Source organism: Odontomachus brunneus, unplaced genomic scaffold, assembly GCF_010583005.1.
Source record: "Odontomachus brunneus isolate Ranch 3 - 2012 unplaced genomic scaffold, Obru_v1 Obru_scaffold_018, whole genome shotgun sequence".
NCBI lineage: Eukaryota > Metazoa > Arthropoda > Insecta > Hymenoptera > Formicidae > Odontomachus > Odontomachus brunneus.
In genome coordinates this window covers 2620827-2647082 of record NW_022639468.1, presented here as the reverse complement: position 1 = coordinate 2647082, position 26256 = coordinate 2620827, and the positions used below count along the sequence as shown (strand labels likewise).

Sequence of the window (26256 nt, the reverse complement as noted above, 5' to 3'; positions counted from 1 at the left end):
CACAGCGTGACACTTTATCGACCACTGAATTTTTTATCTTCGTTTAAATTTCTGAAATTGAAGTACAACTCGCAACATTTTAACATCACGATCTGGTATTTCTTTGTGGACATATCTCCGAATAAAGCAGGCTTTCAGTTGATGGAATTCTTTTCCTTTATTTTCTCGGCTGACAAGACCTTCTAGCAGGCCGGGAAGATGGAAATAATGAAAAACTTACACCAATGTCACACGCCTTTTGTTGGATACGAGGAAATATACACTTCTATGTGTATGTAGAATCGTAAATAAAAAACTTATGCGAAGACGCGAAGTTCGTGACGGCATGGAAGTGAACAAAAAGGGGGTTGACGAAAAGCCGGATTATCGCACTACATCATCCTTCACAAATTTACCAAGTAACACATTTATTGTGCGAAAGTTACGTTCATTGTATCTCGTTGAGATACCGAGGTCTTTTTGTATATACTTGGTTATTGTCCAATTTTCACGCGTTACTTCAACGTATTGATAGAATTCGCGACGACATTAAACCACCATTATCGTGCCCCCGATTATTCCTCCCGTCCTAACTCGACTGACTATTCGATCAAGATTCTCAGTGCCACACGTTACATCTCCTTTACCCCTTTTATTTTAGCATTCCGCGAAATATTCAATCCCGCACCCCGATCGAGCTCCCAATCTCGCGCGAATCCTCGCGTTCCAACATCACCGGGAAGAATCACATTTGTAGTATGACAAAGCGCTACTTTGTGCTTTTATCCACCCAATTCACTTGTACTGCTATCATCAACCAATCCGATTACACCCCCGGTCTATATAATCAGACATTGCGCGCTAACCTCGCACTGCTCGCACGCGACGGTCGCGTCGCGCGGTTCTCCCTCGCACATCTGGCATTGCATCCGCGTGTTGCGCGACTCCTGATACTTGTCGACGATGTGTTGCATCGCCCGGTACTTGGGCAGATTGTGGGCACCGCCCTCGTCGAAGTAGACCGTCTTCTGGCAGACGGGGCACGAGAGACAGAGGGTGCCGCCAGACGGCGGGAAACCGCCGTTGCCCGGGGTGCCGACGTAGCTGCCCGGCCTTGAGCTGGTGGACGTGCTGCTGCACACCACGCCAGAGTCGGTCTCCGACAAGATCGACAGTTTGTCGGCTTCCTGGTCGGAGCCGGGCGCGTTGGACGAGTCGGCGGTCGACTCCGGCGGTGAGTCCGGCGGCGCCTGCAGGTTCACCGCGCACGACAGGCACAACGCGTGCCAGCACGGCAGCAACACCGGCTCTACGAACAGCTCCTTGCAGCAGGGGCAACGTAGTTCGTCCTCCATCACGAATATACCGGTTGTAGTTTGCTACTCGAAGAGTTGTCTGTAGGTCTTGCCGAGCTCCGGCAGCTCGGGTCACCAGCGAATGGAAGAGTTTCTTCAGGATCGCCCGTGGATACGTGCCTCTCGACGACAGGCGACGCGGCAGTGCCGTCCGTCAAGTCTCCGTTCGAACTCCTTTCACCGTCGGATTGCTCCAGAATCGCTTCGCTGGTGGAGACGGCAAACGCGTCGAGAGCGGTACTTGCGGATGACTACTGCTCCGATTCACCGTGAGTAAGCGTACTCGAAGGTTCCGTGTAATCCGTAGGAGAGACGCTTCCGCCGTTGCACCTTCGTAGCCTTCGGTGCGAGGAAGGCAACTCGATTATCGGCCTAGATCGATCTTCACTCGGGGATCACGCGCGCTTCCTGGTCTCATCCTACTCGGAGAGCCTCGGAGATTCCCTCGGGACGTCACACACGACGGATCACGCGCGCCGATCCGACGTATCGATCGCGTCAAACGATCGTTGCTCACGGGGACGATCTCTCGATACCTCGCGCGTTCAGGGGCGCGTTCGTTGGCGACCCATCGTGTCTTGCAACGAAGTGCACACTTGGTGAACGGCGAGCGGGACGGACTCTTTCAGCGGGAACGTGTCACCTGTCGATCGCGCGCATCGCGGGCTTTTCGCATTTTCGCGGCGAGCGTCTGTTCGTCCTGCCGTTCGTTCCTCCGTCTGCTCCGACGCGTTCTTTCGCGCGCGACAAACGAGTCCGGACTCGGAGATCACCGATAAATATGTCGCTCGTCAGCTTCAACAGTCGACGCACGTTGTTATCTGGCGCACGCACACACGCGAACGCGCCTTCGCCGTCTTCACTCGAGCTCGTGGACGCCGAGGACCTCGCTTGGAAGAGAACAACCGCCAGCAAGCCGTCACCGGGTTGACTGACTCTCGGCGCCGAGTCAAAGAACCGTCGCGCACCGCGGCCACGCACGCTCAGGAGCGTGACCGCACGGGGGTACCAAGTGCGCTCGCGCCGTTTTCCTCCACGGCCTCATCGAGGCTTCCCAAACTTTACATCCCCCACTTCTAGCGTCTTAGAAACCCTCGTAATGGTTCACTCGTAACTCTAGTCCCACTTGTCTTACGCAAATTCGTTAATCCTTTGCGGACCAAACTGTTCTCTTGCCGCTTCGTGCCAGCCGTTCCATATTTCTTCGGAAATTACTATTAGTGTCGTATTGCTCCTCGTAACTACTCCACTGTGATTAATTAATACGGTAAGACACGTGTATTTTGTAACAATGTCTTTATACTCACTAAACGCACATCTCAATTTTTCGACGTGAATAACATAAATATCTCTCCTGCCGACGAGATTATTTATTCACATTTTTATGTTTTACACTTTTGTTTCGCACTCAAATCAATCTTTTTTTATTTATTTTACGACGGTCGTTTCTGCAACGTAAGATTTTCAAGTAACCATGTTATTGCGAAATTAGTCACACCGTATGAAACCGGTTTCACGCTCTGAACACATATTTCAGGGCCGCGCCTACGTAAGGCGCCTACAACGGCTGTTTCAGCATTAGACACGTGAATAGATTTTATCTAAATACAAATATAAACACTCGAAAGCAATATTCCGACGTACATAATTGATACAATGGCATCTTTATTAACTATCTCTTAATGACTTATAGCTTTATTACATCCTCTTCTAATTTAAACAAGAAAAATCTTTACGCACCTCTGTACTCTTATAAATAAAAATAAGATCGTTACTTTACTCGTTCGCAATCTGTGTTATCCGTTTGAAAAAAGGAAGAACGCTCCATTTCAGTTTGCCGCAGGTTTTCATTAGATAATCATTACCAGACGGACTGCAGTTTCCTTCCAGACGAGAAGAAACGATCGCTCGTTGAAAACTTGAGCCATTCTCGCTTCGGCGAAGTACGCCGAGTGAGAATGAAGAGAGCAATCGCGGGATATTTGCGGTAACTTCGTGCGTACGTAGCACAAGCTGGAACATTACGACAATGCGGTCGCGGCGCCGACACAAGTATCACGCCGCTGACATACGAAATCATAAAACAGCGTTCTGGTGCCGTGGGATGTGCAAAAGACCCCCGATATTCTAAGGAGCGGGTCGGGACAATGGGAAAGAGGGTTGGAAAGGCCAGGAATCCGAAGATACCGCGCGATAATAGCGGCCAGGTGCGGCGCGCGATCCGGTGCGGTGCAGCCGGCCGTATGATTGGCCGCGTTACACAACTCTCAGCCAAAACTTTTCTTCCTTAATCAAACTGTCGGGATTCGCGTACGCGCAGGTGAACGAACCCGGTCTCGAAGGCACGGGCGAACTTTCGTGCATCGGCGCATTCTATGAGCGCGCGCGCGCTCACGTAATGCATCCCCAACCCCGCGCTGCAGGCTAACGAAACTTACCGCTAATATCGCGAAACCGCGCTCCACGATCGTACCGACATCGAAATTGTTTACTGGGCACCGCGCCAGCGCTATTAAGCGATCGTTTATTTATATCCCCGCCTGGTCGCGCGTGGGCGCGCCTGCCTTCAAAATAATGCTCTTGACGCCGCGAGCGTGCGATTATTGACGGCGGGATTAAGGGCGTTGCTTAGAGAAAGCGAGCGGGATGCATTTGGAGCAATGAAAATATCAGCGCGCGCTAAGACGCGAAACGGTATCCTCCGCGCGTCGATCACTCGGGATCTCTCGCAATTTACTCGATCTTTCTTTGACGCGATCTTTCTTTACTTCAATACCAATGACTTTCGAGCTAGAAATAACGCGAAATGAAGGATTTTCTTCCTCTATGAGAATAAACCGTGCGAGTGAATGCCGAAATCCGTGGCGGATGCTGAGTCGCGAATACGAGCTGACGATATAGGCAGCAGCTCGATATTTTCAAGTCGCGTATTCCTTTCGCGATTACGTCTACGTTATTTCTCTCACGGAGATACTACTCCGTTTCCTTTGCTAAGTGACAAATTGGATTACGTCTGCCGCGTAACTGCCAATTACTCTTCGGCCATTCGCGAACCGTTCGACTTCGTACGCGTTCATACATCCGCGCTACGAGGAACTGAGAAATGTGGACATGAGGTCATTTATCACCGCGAGAAACCTCAGCGAAACAATATCCACCGTGTCGTAGTCTTCTTCGTCGTCTTCGTCGTGGTTGTCGTCGTCGTCGTCGTCGGTCGTCGTCTTGTCATTTCTTTCGATCCTTCGAGAGTACACACGTGGCACGAGGTCAAGCCCAACTTCGAGGTCATGTACCATTAAAAGGGCACTATAGATACAAACACGTTTCTCGGCCATAAAAAGTTGTATTTTTGGATTAAAAAAGCCATATTTTTAGATTATACTAGAGAGAAAGAATATCTAAAGAATAAAAACTACTTTCTTCGGTATAGATACTGATGACATATTTATTTAAATCTAAATTCTTTGACTTAAATAGAATAAACAATTGCTTCTTCATGAGAGAAGTTAAAGTTTTTAGAAAATATGTTATATGTTACTTATTTGTAAAACTAAATGTGAATGTTTTTTATTTGGAAAATGTTTTATATTGGTACAAGTAAATATGTTATTAGTATTCGCCGAATAAATATTTTTCATTTCTTAGATATTTTTTTTTCCACTGTAAAGAATAAAAATGATAGAGTCTCGAAATGTTTCCAGTACTGTTAATTATATTGCATTTAAATTCTGATTGTGTGTCAACGATTTTCAGAAAACGAAGAAATATATAATTAAAAATGGATATATCACTTATATATTTGTCGAAGAATAAGAAATTCCACAACAAAAAATAAGCTTTTTACAATGGAAAATAAGGATGGAAAAAGATATTGCAAGTTTTATATTGCAATAAAAAATACGATTGTATTTTTAAATATTCTCGAGTTTCACAATAAATGGTTCAAACGGATGATCTTTAAAGGTTCTTAAAGACTTCCGAGTACCCACGCGCATAGGGAGAAAACATTACTGATACACTAAAGCGCCGTTAGCGTGTTAATTGATTTCTACGGTCCTACATAAGTGCGCTGTTTGTCGAGAAGCGAAGTCGAGTTGCCGACACGGTCATTTGTCACCTAGGAAAAAGTCGTTTCGAAATACCGCCGCGGCCTCGATAACTCGTTATGCTTATTACGCATGTCGGTATTCTCGTATCTACTTAATATTGCATTTAACGGTAAACGTCCGATTATAAGAAATATTATTTGTCTAATTTTAAATCCAAATTATATTAATGTAACACGAAGTAATGACGTTTCCGGCGTTAAATGTAAATTAATAATATGCGTGTCACTGCATTTTACTTTCGTTATTATTAATTACTCTATTTCACGGTAAATATAACCATTTAATTGTGTTGCCCGTTTGATAGACGGCGGTTAATATTGGTTTTACCGACACGATATATAAAATAGCTCCACCTAACATTAGATCGAGTGGAAAATCTACGTTACTAGCACGCGATTAAAATTATATTTCGAGAATCGGCAAATATTTTGTTTATTGCAAACATGTTGATATCAGATCATTATTTTATAAAAAATAAACACCTATTATTACTAGTTATATACAATTATTGCGATAGCGAAGGTATTTTTATCTACGTTTCTTCACGCTTTCTGTACTTTATGCGATGCGAGAAATATGCACGTATGCCTTTGTGCGGGCAACTTATGCAAATATGCTCTAGCTGCAAATTAGACACCCATCGTTAGTCACGTATGCATGGATTACGGCGAGCATATACGTGAAGGACACGAGTAAACAAATAAACGCGTATTATTTATGCAAATAAATCCGGTTCTATCGTAGCGCGAACGATCAGAACACAGCCATTTGAAATTTTCGATAATCGATATGTGCGTCGGTGAGACGTCGAGTTGCATCGCATCGCACCGCGAGAGGCGCCACTTGCCAGCGTAAGCGACTTTATCGGTTACAATAATCAATATAGCGCGCAAAAGCTCAGGGACGATCTCTTCGACACGTTAGTATGCACACATATTTTAAATATGTATTTTCTTGAACAAAATATGAAAGAGAATAAGGAAGAATTTAAATTAATTCATATATATATACGTATGTTATACATTCAAAATGTTTTTTTTTTGTACATACTGATAGTTTGAATATAGTTTTAGTCTCATTCGTATTATATATGGCACAAAAAATACATGTGTATATATTTATTCCAACAATTTTTACTGTATAATTTATACCTAATTATTTTATACTACTCTATAATTTATATAAATTATTATCAAGTAAAAATTGGATAAAAATAGAAAATATTCAACAATTATACTTGTTTAAGCAATTTGAATAAAAGATTCAATAAAACCAATAAAGTCGTAATATGTGTGCGGTAGGGAAGAAAAATGATCGAATGCTCCCCCAGAGTTTCAGCCTAATGCCGTTCCTGAGCCAGTGGTTCATCGCTTATAAAATTATATTCGCTCACAGCTCCTCGCGACGGCGACGAGAGAGAGCATTGCGAAGTACTTCGATTTCGTTTCGCCTGTGCTGTCATGTTCAGATAACATCTTGGTGCCGTGATAACGGCCTTCAAGATAATTTCATACTGTGTTCTAAACTAATTCGAAGTACAGTGCTCTACGATATCGTTTCGGTGCGTTCCAACCTTCTGCCCTGTGTTCTGTCGTTCTGTCGTTAGCCTAGACGCGATTATCTACTTTCTTTCTTTTGACATATATGTATATGATGTTGCTAATCTCAATTATGCCGTAAAAATTACACATGTCGTATTGTAAGTACAATCTGTTGGTGCAGTGATCATTATATCTACAATATTGTATTATTATATATTGTTATGTAACCAATCTTTACACGTGGTCGACGTGCACGTGAATAAAGTGCTTAGATAAACGAAAAGGGAAGGCATGTATAATTATTGTACACAATGTGTACACACACACACACACACATATACGTATATAACCAGATAACATAGATAATTCAAAAAGAATTCAGTCGTATGTCACCAATTCTGAGTTCATTTTTAGATACAAAAAAAATTCTTTTCACTGAACTGAACAATTTTTTTTGCATCTGAAAATGAACTCAGAATTGGTGACATACGACTGAATTTTTTTTAAATTCTTTTTCAATTATCTGTGCTATCTGTGTGTATATATATATGTAATACAGGCGCATTCGTTCCTTACTTTTTATAACTTTCGCGGATCTGATGTGTACGCTAAACTTTGATTTATCGAAAAGCTTACTGCATTGTCGGCGAATTATCGACAGGAAGAGGAAAAAAGGAAACTAACTGTCAGTTGTTAAAATTAAAATAACACAAATGTGGCCGTGTATTTTAGCTATGTGCAATTATCCAACACAATATAATCGCATGATCGATTGTAATGTTCTTGTAGGACATCAATTCAAATCTATCGTAAGCGTCTAATATGGGCACAAATATGATGGCACCTTTAACCACAAGAATTCTACCGCAGCTGCATTATTTGTGTCATCACAGATATCTCTCGAGGTTAGCACATTTAACGATTTTTGTAACGGGATTCAAAGATATGTCAAGTATTAGAACTCCCAAGTATTCTCGTCTACCGAAATTCCCTTCGATGATGGCATTTAATAATAACACCGTTTAATCCAACGCGCAACTACTAACTTCTTACTCAAACCTCCAGTCAATGTTTGATAATAAACTAGAGCCGAGAATTAATAAACATGTCACGTACTTAACGAAGTTAGGTAACTTACTACTTAACGGAACGGCGGACTGACGTAGAGATTACACCTCAGTGTAAATTTTCTCATTACAGAGAAAACTTGTATATTTTTATATTTTATTAATTTTTATTAATAATTTAATGATGTAATGTGTGTATGTATTATGTAATATATAATATATACTTATAGTACAAAATTAAGTTAATATTATATTATATAACATATGTTTCACAGTTTCTCTCTTTCTCCCTAGTTGTTTTAAATTTCTCGCTCTTATTAAAAATACTCTATATCAAAACGTGTCAATTAATTAACTCCATCTTTAACTTAATCAATGCGAATTTCTCATTTTCAACATGGATTAACGATAATTTATAAGTTTTTAATCCTTATTCATCTATTATTAATCTGCGTAAATATTAATCTCCGAAGAATCTATATTGAAAAATATATCGGCTTTAAAACAAATCATTCTAATTCCACGCATTGTCTAAAATATAATTCACAAAATTATTTTCTCTCTTTAAATAAGAGAGAAAAAGAATAAAAAGAGACAGCTATATGAATAACTCAAACGAACTGAATTTTCAGCGTGAGTCAATGTACCGTGTACGATCTGGTGATCGTCGGCGGCGGCATCGTCGGATGCGCCACAGGCCGTGAGATGATTATGAGACATCCGAACCTGAAAATTGCAATTGTCGAAAAAGAGAACGCCCTGGCCAGACATCAAACGGGACACAACAGCGGTGTAGTGCACGCCGGCATTTATTATACGCCTGGAAGCATGAAGGTAAAGCAAAATAAACCGTGACTTCTCGCAGCTGCAGCTGCTTTGAGAAAGTCGATACCTCTGAATCTTCGCTGTGATAAGATAAAAGGTAGGGACTAACAAGCGGTAAATTAATGCCGCTCTTTATCATCACGTTATGATACGGCTTGGCTGTCTCTCTTCGCCTTCTCGTATACTTTAAGTGTTAATGCACGATGCAAATTAAATAAATTCGGGAGCAGCTGAGAAATAAAATTAAACAAATGCAAAAAAAACAACAATAAAAGTTAATACTTCTATGTAAAAAAAAAATTATCAATATTTATTTTTCTTTAAACAACGTAATAATGATGAATAACAAGCGATTACTTATAGGCGAAACTTTGTGTAGAAGGTCTGAAGCTCTCGTACGAATACTTTTGCAAGAACAACATACCACACAAGAAAATCGGCAAACTGATTGTCGCCCAGAACCAGGACCAAGTCAAGAGAATAGACGACCTCTTTGATCGAGGTATGAAGAACAACGTTCCGGACCTTGAGATTGTTGAAAAAGACTGCATATCGAAATATGAACCTAAATGTCAGGTATAATGCAAGTAAACAGAATATGTGATTGACATAAAAAAATAAGAAATAAAAGAATACACGAAATTGAAATAAAAGATCAGACAGAATATGTGTTTGAACGTAAAAATCGCGTTTTCAATACACAAGATATGTATCTCAGAATTACACGTTTTCGTTTAGCTATGAATTTATAGTCAAGTTTGAAGTCAGTTCTCGTACAAATCCAAGTCGAGATGTCATCATCCTCGTAATCATTTAATGTTCTGTCTTTGCTAAACAAATGTATATATCTGTGTATAAAAATGAGATAATTCTAGAATCCCACGTGTAAATAATTGATGATATTGTATCTATTCACAGGGAGAAAAAGCCTTATGGTCGCCGTGGACTGGCATAGTAGATTGGGCAGTGGTGTGTCAACACTTCGCAAACGATTTCCAGAAAATGGGAGGTGAGATTTTTCTAAACTTCGAAGTGACAGGATTCACGGAGATGACTGAATCAAAAGGGCAATCTGATCTATGTCCCATATCCGTACAGTCGAAGAATCGAGTAAGAATTTCCCGTAATCTAGTCGCGCACCTTGTTGCACTGTCAACGTCACCTCAACATCTAAAGCGACTGTTTTACTGTTGAAGAGCATACCAGCGAAGAATGTGCTGACGTGCGCCGGTTTACATTCGGATCGGTTGGCGGTGATGACGGGCTGCGATTTAAGTCCACGTATAATCCCTTTTCGTGGAGAGTATCTTCTACTGAGCGAGAGCAAGCGGCATCTCAGCACGACCAACTTGTACCCGGTACCCGATCCCAGATTTCCATTCTTAGGAGTACACTTTACACCTAGAATGAGCGGCGATGTCTGGCTAGGTCCCAACGCTGTCTTGGCGCTCGCTAGAGAAGGCTACAGGTTATTAAAATTTTTTTATCGTTTTACTGATTGTATAATATTATTGAATAACTCCTGCAGGCAAAATTGCAAAATATACATCTAAATGCTATTATGCATTAAGAAAAATAACTAGTAGTAGACTACATGTATATAATGCATAAGATTACGACGTTAAAATTGTGCACAATTACTTCTCTCTCAGCTGGTTCGACATAAATATAAAAGACTGTATAGAAATGGCGAAATTCCCTGGCCTGTACAAGCTGTGCTTCCGATATTTTGTACCAGGTTGCATGGAGGTGATAAAATCGATTTTCTACCCGCTGGCAGTAAAGGACCTGCAAAAGTTTATCCCGGAAGTAACATATAAAGATGTCAAGAGGTCAGTATTCTCCATGCGGTAGTGTCCGCTCTCGCAAAACTCTCACGAACTTCCCATAATTCAATTTTGTAACAGAGGACCAACCGGTGTGAGAGCACAGGCGTTGGATAACGACGGCAATCTAATCGACGATTTCGTTTTCGACTCCGGCACCGGTACTATCGGAAGCAGAGTGCTACATTGCCGAAACGCACCATCACCCGCTGCGACTAGCTCTATGGCGATAGCAAAATTTATCGCCGATAAACTCGATGCTGATTTTAAGTTCTAATATGACAATACAGTTGACGTCAGTACATCATGCGTGATTACGTAATCAAACAAGAAACGTGAGAGGAACAACAGGCACTTTTATCGAAGGGTTTCTAAAGAAGCTAGATGTATATTTTCTGAATCAAATAATATCTCTCGTATAGTATTGCTAAGTAATTTGGTCTTCCATGAAATAAAATGCATTTATGCATATGCATATATAAATGCAACATCTAAATTATTCTAAGAAATTTGCTTCTGCAAGGAAGATTTGATACTACTATCTATAAGGCTTTCTAAGAGCTATGATTGACACTGTTGAGTATAGCCTAATCTTCCTTCTAATTTGGAAGTCAGACGTATCAAGATAAAAATAGTATGTACAATATTGCTTAAGTATATATAACATTCAACCTGTGATGTATATAAAATACTATTAAACGATTCGCAGTCCACTTCCTGATATCATCAGACGCGTTGTGGCAAAATCAAACGCTGCAGTCAGGTGGAATCCCATATTTGAAAGCACAACTCCATATTCACTTAATGCAAACATTGAATACACTGAAATTATACACAATCGTTCTAAGATAATGAGAACGACATTATAATAATGATAATATCAATTAATATCATCTTACCAAAAGGCTCGCAATACTTGTTATGCCTATAAAAGAAGTAGGATGCTATTATTATACATAACACGTTTAACATCATTGATCTCTGTTTCCATTTCATGGAAGTAGCATCAAACCAGTCTTTTGTGATGTTTCGACAATTCCTCATAATATAATACACTAGCAACATGTGTATAAAGGACGTTATCAAAAATGTTATAAAAGACATCTTATGGAATGCTGTAAATAACGTAACATCATACATTAATGTATCATCATACATTTGCATCACCAAATGCATGTTATATTCTCACGCATAACATATGTGAATATTTATAAAGCATTTTGCATACCATAATTCTCATCGGAACTCCAAAAGCTCAATGTAACAAGAGATACATTCTCAACAATGTACATAATGAGGGCAATGTTACTTAAATATTGTGCCCACTTGTAAATGTTCTCCTTATAGTAACGATAATACAGTCTACATACTAAAATTCTGATAATTGCTTGTAACGCTATGGCAGTTTTCCATATATTTCTCTGAGGCTTGTAATGACCAATGGCTGCCGAGACAGAAGGTAAGAAATTGTACACCTGAAAACATTTTATCAGAGCAAAGAACTACTTTCTAAGAGCACTGGTACATCAAAGATCTTGTTATTTCAAAGTTTTCTCACTCTCCTAGTTGATATGATTAATTACACGCTCTGTTCTTTTCAGCTGCACTACTGAACTAGTACAATAAGTTAGAGTGAAAGAAATTATATTTGTTTCATTATAACTTATTGCACTAGTTCAGCAGTGCAGCTAAAAAGAACAGACCAACTGACTCTGCCTCTCTCATATGCGAAGAACTGTTCACAAAAAGTATTATGCACTGTCATTCACATCCATAACACATTCATGACTTGGTAACTATAAATTACTATTGACACACACAAATGATTGATAAATATACCTGACAATGCGTGGAGGTCGAATGCTCGAAATTATAGAGAATTGACCAGGCAACACAGAAAGTAAACGCCAGAAACGGCAAGGCCACAGTTAACCATGCTACTTTGGCGAAAGATATGACAACGCGAGCTCTCGACATGCCGTCGTCCGCTAATGGAATATACTCTGACCCTAATCGCAGCTTATCCATGATATTCTCCCCCGGCTATCGCCGACTGCAGTCTTTACGTCATAGTAGTACGCGGCACGCAAGGTTTAAGGTTAATAAATACGCTAATTCAAAAACTCCGTCACAATAACGCTCCTACGTGCACTTTTTTCGAGTTCTTCTCGATGCAATAGCGGCACATCGCAACTCATATTTTGATTTAACAGAAAAACTGTGTGTAGCAATGGGCACGAGCTCATGAAAATTGTCTACTGATACAGGTATCAGCATCGTGACGACAAGCAATGTGAGGTTACGTTAGGTTGATCTGCGACTCGAGCGCGTTGTCGCATTTGCGCAATTGATCGAATTTGGGGGGTAGAGTTTACGTTTTGGCGCATTGCTGTTGTCGCAACGCAACGCATTTGCGACGATTTTATCTATGCCATTACACACGAAGTAGTTCGTCACACGCGTGTTGCCGCAGCGTCAACGAGATCATGTGATCATGAATATATAGTGGAGATAACAGGGCAATGTAGCTTCGACGAGCTCAATTTCTCGTGATATTATGGAAGATCATTAGCTATGTTACATTGTTTGTTTGTATTGCTCGTATTTTTCGCACGCGATCTCCTCACTCTTGCTTCTTCCAGCGTCCAAATATGCATCTGCCTTGTTCTAAGTGCGAAAAGTACGAAAAATGCAAGCAACACGAACAGACCTATTGTAGGTTAATCGTTTAGATATCGGCAATCGCCCAAATTTTTTTGAGGCTATCAGTCTTTAATATTTCGTTAACATCTGAAATTAACTTCAATTCGAGAAGCTTAAGATTTCATTATAAATATAGTATGAATGAAAAATCGTACGATTATCAATATATCTAACATATGTACGAATATCGACATATCTAAAATAATCCTAGATTTTTACCTAAAATCTATCGAATGCAACAATATTTCCCATAAATCAATCGCCTTATATTCGCGATTTGAATCCGCGAGCACAGAATAATATGTACAATTCAACAAATAAAAGTCGCAGTGCACTGCTAAGCAGCCCTGTTTTATCGATATATTATTACGTATCGACCTCTTTCTTTCGGTAGATTAGGATGCAGCAGTTCGATTTCCAAACGCTCCTGACGCACGGCGCTTCACTCAACACTCTCGACGAGCTATTTCGCGAGATAACCGCTTTCGGCGACTAAAGCTGTCACATAATTTAATTACTTTTTTCTGTGTGTTTTAGTCTAAATTACAATATTCTACGTAGTTTATGTTGGCTACATGGGAAAAGATATATATAGTATATATATATTGTGTGTGTGTATATTGTGTATCATGTAGAAATACGTAAATAATTCACGTAGACATAATTTTGAAATCTACGGCATAACTTTAATTTACGTAATTTAAGTCCGCGTGGTATCCCTTTTTAAATTTTTTAAAATTTTTATTTTTTTAATTTTCATTTCTTATTTTTTTTAATTTTCAAATTTTATTATTTTTTTAATTAACAATTTTTATTTTTTAATTTTTTTCAATTTTTCAATATTTGTAAATTTTGAACACCTTATTTAATTCGATATAAATACCTATTTCGATTTAAATATCTATTTATGTTTATGATTGATTTAAAAAATAATGTATTTACAAATATCGAAAAATTGGAAAAAAATTACAAAATAATAATTGTTAATTAAAAAAAATAATAACCAAAATATTAACATTTATTAATATAAATATAATATTAATTTTAATGCTGCTTTCCGTAATAACCTTCTAGCTCTTACGGAAAAACAACATATTGATTGGCTGTCGCGCGGACTTCCGCCGCACGGCAAGCATTACCGCGTCTTATGTGTAGGAGCCATTAGGGCGCCATCCCACGAAACGGAAATCCTCAGCGGAACGTGCGGAGTTAGCACAACCAATCACAGCCGTTCCGCTTTTCTTTCGGCGCTTTTTCTATTTTTCTTGTGTCCCATGGGACAGAATACGCGAAAGCGGATCACGCGGAATAATACAAAAAGTAGACTTTTTAATGTTATTTCTTACGTTTTTAATAATTTTAATAATATTTTATACAAATGATATAATATATGACAAATTAGTAAAGAGTAAGATTAGTTTTTCAGTAAAATATTTTTTACGAAAATATGCAATTATTTTACGATTAGCTAAAACATAATTTTGCTGCTGCGTTTACCGCTTCATGGGACAGGAAAAAAAGTACATCAGCGGAATTGCGGTGATACATTATGTAGTATAATAAAGTGAGATCTGTTGTGTTTTTGCTATTCATGAAACTAATAGCGTGTGCGACTGACCTTGGATTAATCGCTCCGAGAACGATTAATGACGCCATAAGTCTCTGCTAGCCAATCATAAAGCTTATAAGTACTGAATAATTCAGAGTAGGTAACCCAATCGAACATGCTATAATATATAATAGACATAATAGATAAACAAACAAGAAATTCTTGATATTCTCATACCGATGTTTCCTGCCCAGGATAGCGAACAAAACTTGGAAATTCTGCAAGAAACATACGATGAGCTGCAACGATATTATACATTACTTCGTTTGATGAAAGCTGATTTGAAGAAAATAGCAAATTTCACTGCTTTGAATGGTGAGTACAATGTAATATTTAATTGAATATACAATAAATCTAAAGCTCAATCAATTAATGACTAACATGCCACTTTTGAGACAAATATGTTTATTGTGAAGTAAAATACAGTAATTTTATTAATTTTATAAACAACCCATCTTCTTTAGGCTTTTAAAAAAGAGGTGAGATGTTTTTATGTGCTAAATTAATAAAAATTATAGTAATTATTAAGTTTAGCATCACCACCTCCGATTTTGACCAAACCATACTCAATCGACGCGTTTTTTTTTTTTTAAACTTTTTCTTCTAACAAAATCGTCGCTCTCTACTGCGAAGCGAAATATTAATAGACAAAGTTGAGGGCGCGTTAGATTAGAAAATCTGTCATACCGTCTATCTCTAGCTATGTGACTGGGGGGCTTCGCCCTCCAGACCCCCCGTATCACAGCGAGGTAGGGGCCACAGTCTCTTGTGCTTAAGCTAAAGAGTGAATTTCTCACAAAAGGTTGTAGCTCCCACCTAGCCGTGATGCGGGGGGTCTGTGGAACGAAACCCCCCAGTCACATAGCTAGAGATAGACGGTATGACAAATTTTCTAATCTAACGCGCCCTCAAATTTGTCTATTAATATCTCGCTTCGTAGTAGAGAGCGACGATTTTGTTAGAGGAAAAAGTTGTTTCTTTTTAAAAAACGCGTCGATTGAGCTTAGTTTCGTCAAAATCGGAGGTGGTGATGCTAAACTTAATAATTACCAAAATTATTTAGATAAAATTCCAGTCTGAGATCAATCTGAGGTCAAAAACAACAGCAGAGTTCAGATTTATTTATAATTATAGTTTTTAATTGATGGCTTTAGGTGTAATATTAAGTAATTTAAATTTAGTAGCGTCCTTATATGTGTAATGACATAGAAATAATTATATTGATTAGCTTAGGATTAGCTTCAAAAAATCTTTTAGAAGCTTATTTGCATAGTATATAATGTATTTGTAACAGTTGTAATGGTTGTACTGTAAAAGTAGATTGTATAAAGTTTGTGCTTGATTAGACATAATGATCAAAACAATATGTACTTATTTCTTTTAGGAATGTAACAGTTGGATTCTCTGAGAATAGACATACAAATTATTATACAATTTACATATATGTTTGTGCATATGTATATGTTGTAAAGTTTTAAGTTGTATAAAATGGAAGCTCGTAAATCCATGCATATACATGAAACGATGGAGACTTCACTGAATAAGTATCCAGCCTCTTCGTCATCACTACGAAGAAAATCTATTGTCGCACAACTGTCTAGTGTTCTCTCAGAAAACGATGATGAGGCAGAACGTATTGCTCGTCGACGTGACATTTTCAAACCTAATACCTCAGCACTAGCTGGATCTAACAAAAGACACTCCTTGGGTTTGGGATTTCTAGCCAATGTCTCGACATCCCAAATAACGGAGAGTATCAACCAATGTATAAGGCTGAGTGTTGAAAACAAGATCAACATAAAGAATGCGTTCAGTCTGGAGATGATAGATTTTATGATATACGTGATAAAGAAGCAGGACAACAACATGTCCAATCTGCAAGTAGCCAGCACATCTTTGGACATAAGCAGTAAGATTTACGGGTTTCGAGTGGACAACCTGCATACAGAGATACTCAAGATAATCGGCGGTTTGGATAAGCAAGCTCTTGAAGATGCTGAGCAGGACCAGAACAAGCAGGAGGTAGCGCTACAGGAAAATATGGACGTGGATCTAGAGATATCGAAGAAGAAGAAGAAGAAAACCAGACAAAAGATCTGCAGCACCGTAGAGGCGTTGAGAGGCAATGTCGAAATCGTGAAACCCTTGTCCACGATGATAGGCGAGGGCGATCTGCAGACCAGCGACATGCTGTATCAAGCGATGTTGCCTAATCACGCTACATCGGGTTTTTACCAGCATCTATACAACGACATACTCGTCGACACCGTGAACAAAGAAAGCAATGTAAATTCGATGAAATACGCTATACCGACAATTGACGATTTTGAACAACTGGAAATTTGCGCGTCGTACTCGAACTTTGAATTTCTTGGCTGGTCTGTTGAAGACGAGTCCGAAAAAATGTCGGATATGTTGGAGGTGAAACATAATGATGACAACGAGGCCGACAACCGTTTCCAATTCGATCTCGATGCCAGTGTGGAACACGAGGTCGAGAATCTGTTACCCGAGCTCGTTAACTATTTCGATATTGAGACACAGGACGACAAATACTTATGCGAACGCCAACAACGGCAAGCGACAACGAATCATATAGATAATATCGTGGACGCTTCAGCTGCGGATGGATTCAAGCTTATCGCCGCACCCGAGTACTCGTTTGTGCTGCCGAATGCAAGTTTGCACTGGGCTGGACCGACTCATTGGAAGTTCCACAAATTCGTGAGACCGGCTGCAAACGCTGTCATAAGCAGCAAGGTCATCGGGACGTGCATGCAGGCGCCGCTAAAGAGGAGGAAAGAGATCAAATTGTCGTACGAAGGGAATAAGGACGTGATAGAGGCGAAGTTCGCGCTGAACCAGTCCAACAAGTTGCAGGCGAAGACAGCCAAGACGGAGTGGAGCGCTGAGAATCTGACGTTGCCCGAAGATATCCACTACGATATTATGCGGTTGGTAAAGCTATACTTGAATCAACATATGAGCATCAAGCAGCAGCAGCAAAACGAAGACAAAACTGAAGCCGCGGATGTGTCTGACAACGACCGGTACGATTACAATAACCCGAACGACACGTTGGACTACTGTCCTGACGACGAGGCTAGGGACAACAATAACGAGAATGAGTGCAATTTTGAGTTCGAAGACGACAGGAACGCGTTAGCCTCAAGTTTCAGCCAAGGCCTCACCGGCGACAATCTTATTTCGGCGCCGAAATTGGTCAATAAGATACCTATCGCGTACTGCTCGAAGGCGAAGAGAGTCGACATGCAGCAGCTGAAGAAGTCCATCTCGAGATGCTTGAAGTTTACGAGCGATGCGGATATCACGAATATCGCGGAAATGGAGATGGAGGAGAATACGATGAAAGACTCTAAAATGTTCAGTAACATTTACAAGAAGTTGCCGAAGCTACTGACGAAGAACAACGCCGAGGCGTTGAGCGTGCCGCTCGCCTTCATATCACTGTTGCATTTGGCGAATGAGGAAGGATTGAACTTGTGTTCGTTACCGGACATGTCTAATATCAATGTTGAAAGATATTGAAATCAAGATTTGTTTTGCGCGCGTATATTTGCATGTATATACATGTATATTGTATGTAAAGAGAGCGAATACATATAACGCATTTTGTACGTTAAAAAAAAAATATATATATAATATTTATATATATTTATATATATATTTATATATATATTTATATATATTTATATTTATATTTATATATATTTATATTTATATTTATATATTACACACCACACACGCGCGCGCGTGTTACAAAACGGTGCTGAACATCCATCCATTTTTACAATAATTTACTGCACTTATTACTGCAATTCTTGTTTTTTATTTTCCAACTTTAACCTTTTCTTCGCTTTTATTTTATAAGCTTAACCTCGAGCAGCTAGACTGAAGCGCATGTGCGAGCGCGTCAGAAAAAGATAGATTGCACAGAGAGATAGGAAATTTATATCTTTCTCTCTCGAAGAATTTAGCCACAATTCCTCTGCTGGCCAGACTCTTATTATAGGGACTCTAGTAAGAGCTAAGCTGCGTTCCGAAATTCACTGCCAATGCTGAAATTCTATAGTATACGTGACATGAACTATAGGCCGCGTTCAGTAGAACAAGTGATCAGTAAGCGCTCAGTGAGCTCTTGCATCTGATTGGAGTATAGTTGGAGATCTAAAAGAATATGCCAAATCATATACAAGAGCTCCCTGAGCGCTTACTGATCACTTGTTCTACTGAACGAGGCCATAGATTTTTAGTACTGGCAGTGAATTTCGGAACGCAGCCCTAGTCATGCTTATTTTCATGCTGGATTGCTTGCTGGATGGAAATACTCTGATTGGTGCATTTCTGAAGACGGACCAATCAGAATAGAATATTTCCCTCCAGCGAGCAATCCAGCACGAACAAGCATCCGCTCGTGTGCCGCTGGCTTTAGTTCGTCTCGTAAGCGACAGATGGTAGTAATGCGTCGAATACGATCAGCTGATATCCACGTCTCATTCCTCGTGTTCGTTACAACTTATGATTGTGCGTGATCTACGAAATTCCATTATTATAAATATATTTGCAATTTCGATCGACCCGCAATCTGAACAGTTACGCGTGTTGGTATGTCCAACTTTCGCTCTTAACTCGACGTGAGATTAACAAACTAGAACGCACTGGTAACGAATGTGAAGATTCTCGGAATTGTGAGGTTATGTTATGTTAACACTTGCGAGTGTTTTGTATTCTTCGTCACATTAGTGGAGATCAACAGAGCGCTGAAGTGATCCATCGTCAACGAAACATCAACAAGAGATCGTCAATAAGTAAACATCAAAATGTGAGTAACACTCTTCATTCTATCATCATAGAAACATGTGTCCGACTCATTTACACAAATCAGAGGTTTGTTCTTTTCAACTGAACTAGTGCTGCACTAGAACTGCACTGGTTCGGAACTGGAACTGATGAGTACAGCAAAAGTTCATAGGTTCAGACATGTCAAGTAGGAAGGAAAAGAACGCCATAGTGCAGGAAATAACATGGCGCAACACATAATTTTAGATGTAAATAATTCTTCAGATGAAGAATTTACTGTACTTGCATTAATGTATGTATCTCAATTGTCCGCAGAACCTATCTGGGATATTGCCACTTTCATTCCTTTTAATTTCTGCAATATTCATCTCTTCCATCTTCATAGATCTGTTCTTTCCATCTGAACTATTTGCACTGGTAACTTGCACAATAACTTTTATCCTTGCACTGCACTGCTTGCACTAGCTCCAGACTCAGTGCAAGCAGTTCAGTGAACTGTTGCACTAAGTTCTGCTGCACTGTTGGAAAGAACAGTAACCTCTGACGTCACTTCTGCTAGAAAGAATGCACTAGTGTACACTTCTTGAACTAGTGCAAGAAGTTCAGCAGGAAAGAATAAACCTCAGGCGTAAATATCGCGAAAATATAATTGTTGACATTTATATATATTATATGATATGCAAATATATATATTATATGATATTATTGATATGATACAGAAATGTGCTAAGTCGCAGAGGTACTTAATCTGTGTAATTAATCTTTTATGGGCCATTTTTATCAAGCTCCAATTAGACTAACTGTTTTAATAACTTTGCAGATTTTCGACTGAAACTGCTATTGAAAACCTGCTGTTGGAGAAGAAATGGAAAATTAAGAGTTATGAATATGAATTGATAACGCTGCAGCTAAACATGAAAGTATACATCCTAATGTCTTAATATGATAGAAAATATGGTTAGGACGTGTACTTCTATGTTTCACTGCAGTATTACTAGTCCACATTTATAACACAATTATTACTCACTCTTCATTTTTTCTTTAACAGCAATTTTAATTAGAATCCTGCAAGGTTACTAAAATGGTTAGTTTTACTTGGTAAAAGTGGCCTTAAGCATTATATCTGAACAAGTTAATATAAAACAATAAAATATTAAATGAACAATAAAATATTAAATATTAAATTCCTTTTGATTTACTCAAACTATTATATTTTTTTAACTCATAGAAAATACAAATTAGACATATTTTGTAGACATAATTAGACATATTCTACTTTTCAAAATTTTTTAAAGAAAATAGCAATAAAGAATACAGAAATTTTAGATGTCTATTTAATAGATGTCTATTAAAAAAAAGATTGCCCTGAGGGAAACCGTGCAGTCATTTTAAATTATCACTAAAGAGATAATATTTTCAAAATTAAAATAATACATATTGACTGCTTAGTTCCAAAAGTGTATAAAACTCCAAACTTTGATGTATAATCAAAATGATGTACAATTTAAAAAATTTAAATTTGAGGAATAATGAAAAAGACACCAACTTTATATTTTATGAGTGACAATGTTGTCTTTATATTTTTACTGATTCTGAGATGTGTGTGTGTGTGTGTGTGTGTCGTATAGCAGTCTCATTGTATACACATATCAGTAAGATATTACACGTGAGCGATTTCTTGAATGTCATGACGTTCGCTTGTATCGAGAGCATTCTCTAACATAACGCTATTCACTGCAATACCGTATCCGATACGAGAAAACATCCGCTTCGTTTATAGCATCGCTATACAATGCATGTATAACATGCATAAAGTGCGTCGGTTTCCGCAATAAGCGTATCAAACAGCGTTTGTATTATATATTCTAATATCTCGTTTTTCTCGCGCGAAATCCTGTACAAAATGATGTAATGGAAAATCCTGGTATTTTTCTTATCATTCAGCGCGCTGAAAATCCTGAGAATTTTAAATCGAAGAACAGTATATGTAACTCTCATTTGCATATCAAACTGACGTAACGAAAGATCCTCGTATTTTTCTTATCATTCAGCGCGCTGAAAATCCTGAGAATTTTAAATCGAAGAACAGTATATGTAACTCTCATTTGCATATCAAACTGACGTAACGAAAGATCCTCGTATTTTTCTTATCATTCAGCGCGCTGAAAATCCTGAGAATTTTAAATCGAAGAACAGTATGCATAACTCTCATTTGCATATCAACATCGCTACTAAACGTGAACTCTTGTTGCACGTAACGACCTGCAATTTGCACAAAATCGCACTTGATAAGGTATGAACGTAATTAATTTATGCTACGCGCTTACCTTGGCTCCACAATAGAGTATAGCGATTATGTTGGAAGGGAAGATTTAATTACATCCTTCCATATATCTATGATAATTTAATTACTGACTGTTAGCGCTCCAAAGCGCTAATTATTATGGGATATCGTTTAATAAAAATGGTCAAAGGCGTAATAACTGTCTGTGTAACGATTTCCTATTATATAATTAAATTAATATATAATTATATATATATATATATATATATATTTATATATATCTCAAATTGTTCAGGAGCTTAGGTTCTCTTCTCCTATTTATTCGCAATTGTGTGAGTACAACGTGCTTCACGCTCTGATCAACGTCTCAACTTATGTATATACATTTTGGAGGCAAGTCCGCTGTCTATATAATTTACTAAACTTGCGGCAAACTAACATAATATGTTACGGAGGATGCGACACGTAACCGGAGATAATATCACAACATATATATTTATTAGAATATTCATTTATTATATAAACAGCCATGTAATTAGCAACGTTCTCGTGTTGTCGTAACATTCGCCGTAGCATGCTACCGCAGCATTTACTGTGGCGCAACTATCTGCGCATGGCTGATAACGCCTCTCGTAATCCACCCTCATAAAGCGAATCGCTCTAACCTTGCGTTACACGCGCGAATCCGTGACTGGGAAAAGTTTGCAAACGCCGTGTGCGCATGCAGCTTAGACGTATTTTGCATAATGCAATTTCCTTCCGCGATTCCACACTTATGACTATACATCTATTCGCGACATTTTTTCATATACAGTAATCACTTGCATATTGGCATGTTGTAATTATATCCGGGACACATCGATACATCAGTACATTATAATTACTTTAGATCCGTTAAAGATACTACCTTGGAAATTTTTATCCCCATCTCGATACATCATTTTCACTCAATGTAATAATCTTTCCTCTTATCTCTCGTTACTTTTGCATATAATAATATGCAAAAATAATATCCGGTGCTTAGAGAAAATCCTATTTCTCTTTAACGTTAACTGATATATTTTCGGTCAATTTTATTATCAATCGAATCTTAACTCACGGTGATTGAGAAGAAATTGGACATTACACGTTTATTCCAGAAACTGTTTTACTAACTTAGCTCTGTGGCAGAACCAAACTTTAAGAAGGGTTATCTCATGAAGTAGTTTCTCTTCCGATCGTTATATTTCTTCTGAATTTTTAATTTCACTCCAATTCACCCTCCAATTTCGTATACTCGCCGTCGGTATATCACTATTCACTTTTCCGGACATAAAAGTTACGGCTGCGGTTGCCGTATCTGCTAAAAATATAACTTCCTTGACGGGCGTCGCGTTATCTTGTCGATTCTCACATGCGTAAAACCGGCACCCTGCTGCAATAAAGCCACGTGCTAACCGTACACCGAAATTAGAACCATTTGACCACCTAAATAACGCTTTGCGTGGTGTGTCTAAAAAAATGTGAGAACTATACGAAGCATATGCTTTTCAAGGAATTTTAAACCTTCTCTTTTAGTAAAGACTTACGAATGAAAAATACGAGAACTCTAAAATTTAAATGTTCCATTAATTCGATATAGACTTTGTGTAAACGGAATATAATTTAAAATGCAAAGTTATATATATATATATTTATTTATTTATTTATTTATTTAGATTATTTTATATTAAATTAGCTTCGCCGTATTTAATATCGTATTTGTCATCATAAGAATCAATACTTTTTTATTCGCATACAAACACCGATGATTTTGCATGAAGACTCGAGCGAAGTGTCACTAATCTATTAAACGCAAGCATTCCTTCATATATGCATTCATTCGTCATGGATGCGTTTACGACTGCATAGACTTGCATAGTGTGATGCGTCGCGGTGACAGCGATAGCAATTCCATTGTCCACTTCCTCACATCTGCGTGTTTGTCCTTAATAAGCGAACGTAAAGCATTTGGCGTACGTCATTGGTCAACACGGCCATACACTTACGTACATTTAGTCGATATGTCGGCGATGCTCGCCAGGGCATCGTTAACCGCAAAGGACATCTCTCGCGACGGCGGCGGGCGTCTGTCCTCCTTCGGACGTCACCGACGTCGTCCACGTCGTCACGTAATTTTCGACCGATCCCGGCTCGAGATGCCTAGACGCATTGCGTCGATACCCTTGCCAGAAACGCCGCATTACCGCCCTAATGCGTTGCGATGGCCTCTTCATCTTGTTCTCAGCCTCTCTTTCTCTCTTTTTTTTACTCTCCTCCGAAATTGTCTGCAAACTATTAGTAAAATATGATCCTAGGTATTCAGTATTTTTCTTACTACTTGTGCGACACGTCATCTTTCGCGTTTACCGAGGAAATCAATTTCCGAACGACGTAGCAGGCAGCACGTCCTCTGCAGATCGTGCACTCTGCTGCGCCGCGGCTCACAACTGCAGCGGGTCGCACTGCTGCAGATCCGCCCTTGCACACGGATATGGAGATGACTAAATTTACTAGGCGTTTGGTATCGACCACTATGATTATTGATGCCACAGAAGAAGGCTGCTGCAAGAGCAGCTTGTAATGTAAAGGACATTTGAAAATTATTCATCGCGCGAGATTTCTCCGTAAAGATAAGATCTTTACTTAACATTTCATAAATCTACGCGAATGTTTCATATCTAAAAGTTGAGGCAATATTCTCGGAGATGAAAATGAAAAGCTGCACAATGATGGCATAATGTTATTAATTACCGATAAATTCTTGATTTAGCAATTAATAGCTTGATAATCCGGTACTTTCTCATTGATCTATTGTTACTTTCGTAATTAATAGCAAAACGAAATTACGTTGATGCAAGTTGCGCAGCAAATAGTTACTTTGACTATAGATTAGACTCTTGGTTAAAGATATTTCCATTACATGTGCTTGGTGACACGTCATAGTTCTGCATCGATCTATTATACATAACTTTCACAATTAAACCTCGGGAATAAGTAAAACGGAATTCTTAATTTTTAATTCTTAATTTTTTTTTATAAACTTCATTCGATAATTCTTGTAGTATTGATAATTCTTGAAGTATTGATAATTCTATGATAACGTATCATTTTTGCATCTCATTTTACTTGATCAATCAACCTTAAACGGTTAGAGGAACAACTACTTTTTAGTTAGAGCGCAAAAATCTCTGCAATAAGTCATACCAATACTCTATGGTAGAATTAGAAGCGGACTTATTGACGATTGTATCGAGTTTGGCGCTCTAGATCATTCATCGTTGGTTGGGCAAGGTCAGTGCCACCTGCTTGTTTACAATCTTGTAAACGATAGCAAGAATGCGCAACGCGTTGATGTTGGGACCACGCGATCCATTCCCCTCTCCCCTCCCCCACCTACTCGGCGCGCGAGCAATTCGATGGGCGCCGCTGACTGAGCACGTGCTCATACATACACTCGACTATGCGATTCTCTTAACTCTCATACGTTAGCAAGGCAAATCAGCACAATCGAATCAAATCTATAGAAGTATTTAGTTCATATTTTATTAATTATTAATTTTCTCACTACTAATAATAATTTTTGCACGCTGTGCTACTTCAAAAAAACTTTGGCCCTTCTAACTTAATATTGAAGTAGCAAAAGATGAAAAAGGAAGAGAAAAAAAGTATATGGAGAGAATATAGTTTTCGTCTTTATATGAATTTCTTACAATTTTACTGTCTAAATTTCAGCAGTACTTTAGTAGTTCAGGAATAGACTGACTGTGAGCTTTATCTTGTTCAGGAACATAGTAAATTTCGCTGGAAATATAGCAGATTTTATTAGAAATATAGCAAGTATTTTAATAAGATATTTCAGTTCTTAAAATATAAGTAGCATACATGAAATGAAAAGATAGTGAGTTATTGTATAATATCGGTCTATTTCTCGATTATAAAATTCTTATCGTAGTTTTTTAAATTCTCTCCGCACGAGAGAGAGAGAGAGAGAGAGAGAGAGAGAGAGAGATTGTGTGCAGAAATTCAAAGGACTAAATTTATACTATAATTTGTACCGTTAAATTGGAGTTAATTCATAATTTGAGCACATTCAGTTTCGTTAAAAGAACCTCCTAT

General features: G+C 38.7%; 5 protein-coding genes across 8 annotated transcripts in view; 3 read left to right on the top strand and 2 right to left on the bottom strand.

Annotated features, from left to right (window-relative positions):
* The window catches only part of LOC116841736 (E3 ubiquitin-protein ligase TRIM9), a 117085-nt gene extending 114800 nt beyond the window's left edge, over window positions 1-2285 (bottom strand). For both annotated transcript variants that reach the window (XM_032810044.1, XM_032810045.1), the window contains exon 1: window positions 846-2285. In XM_032810044.1, the coding sequence (XP_032665935.1) occupies window positions 846-1334 (489 nt within the window). In that variant the 5' untranslated portion in view covers window positions 1335-2285. The remainder of the gene's footprint in view (window positions 1-845) is intronic.
* A 4523-nt stretch (window positions 2286-6808) lies between these two features.
* Window positions 6809-11185, top strand: LOC116841776 (L-2-hydroxyglutarate dehydrogenase, mitochondrial). Of its 2 annotated transcripts, none has more exons than XM_032810124.1 (8): window positions 6809-7142; window positions 7774-7889; window positions 8684-8885; window positions 9240-9452; window positions 9795-9986; window positions 10073-10344; window positions 10529-10708; window positions 10784-10979. In XM_032810124.1, the coding sequence occupies exons 2-8, from the start codon at window positions 7807-7809 to the stop codon at window positions 10977-10979; spliced, it is 1338 nt and encodes a 445-aa protein (XP_032666015.1). In that variant the 5' UTR covers window positions 6809-7142; window positions 7774-7806. The 2 variants fall into 2 exon arrangements, with proteins under 2 accessions (XP_032666015.1, XP_032666017.1); XM_032810126.1 differs by having other exon boundaries at window positions 6813-7004; window positions 10784-11185.
* LOC116841777 (post-GPI attachment to proteins factor 2-like) lies at window positions 10366-13203 on the bottom strand. The gene is made up of 4 exons (XM_032810127.1): window positions 12542-13203; window positions 11931-12177; window positions 11602-11817; window positions 10366-11524 (listed from the first exon to the last, which is right to left on the bottom strand). Exons 1-4 carry the CDS (start codon window positions 12728-12730, stop codon window positions 11397-11399), a joined length of 780 nt encoding a protein of 259 aa, XP_032666018.1. The 5' UTR covers window positions 12731-13203; the 3' UTR covers window positions 10366-11396.
* A 1875-nt stretch (window positions 13204-15078) lies between these two features.
* On the top strand, window positions 15079-18851 carry LOC116841805 (condensin complex subunit 2-like). 2 transcript variants are annotated; one of them, XM_032810184.1, is made up of 3 exons: window positions 15079-15110; window positions 15209-15329; window positions 16399-18851. In XM_032810184.1, the coding sequence occupies exon 3, from the start codon at window positions 16503-16505 to the stop codon at window positions 18561-18563; it is 2061 nt and encodes a 686-aa protein (XP_032666075.1). In that variant the 5' UTR covers window positions 15079-15110; window positions 15209-15329; window positions 16399-16502; the 3' UTR covers window positions 18564-18851. The 2 variants fall into 2 exon arrangements, with proteins under 2 accessions (XP_032666075.1, XP_032666074.1); XM_032810183.1 differs by lacking the exon at window positions 15079-15110 and having other exon boundaries at window positions 15163-15329.
* Window positions 18852-19479: 628 nt separating this feature from the next.
* LOC116841733 (WW domain-binding protein 4) overlaps window positions 19480-26256 on the top strand; it is a 39083-nt gene continuing 32306 nt past the window's right edge. The window contains exon 1 of the mRNA XM_032810040.1: window positions 19480-19857. Coding sequence (XP_032665931.1) covers window positions 19856-19857 — 2 coding nt within the window. The 5' untranslated portion in view covers window positions 19480-19855. The remainder of the gene's footprint in view (window positions 19858-26256) is intronic.

Coding starts and splice junctions, on each gene's coding strand:
- LOC116841805 (XM_032810184.1), top strand. CDS start 16,503: ATGGAAGCTCGTAAATCCATGCATATACATGAAACGATGGAGACTTCA.
- LOC116841776 (XM_032810126.1), top strand. CDS start 7,807: ATGGGCACAAATATGATGGCACCTTTAACCACAAGAATTCTACCGCAG. Junction 8,886..9,239: donor ATACGCCTGGAAGCATGAAG/GTAAAGCAAAAT, acceptor GATTACTTATAG/GCGAAACTTTGTGTAGAAGG. Junction 9,987..10,072: donor CCGTACAGTCGAAGAATCGA/GTAAGAATTTCC, acceptor TTACTGTTGAAG/AGCATACCAGCGAAGAATGT.
- LOC116841777 (XM_032810127.1), bottom strand. CDS start 12,730: ATGGATAAGCTGCGATTAGGGTCAGAGTATATTCCATTAGCGGACGAC. Junction 12,178..12,541: donor CGACCTCCACGCATTGTCAG/GTATATTTATCA, acceptor AAATGTTTTCAG/GTGTACAATTTCTTACCTTC. Junction 11,818..11,930: donor GAGTTCCGATGAGAATTATG/GTATGCAAAATG, acceptor CGTTATTTACAG/CATTCCATAAGATGTCTTTT.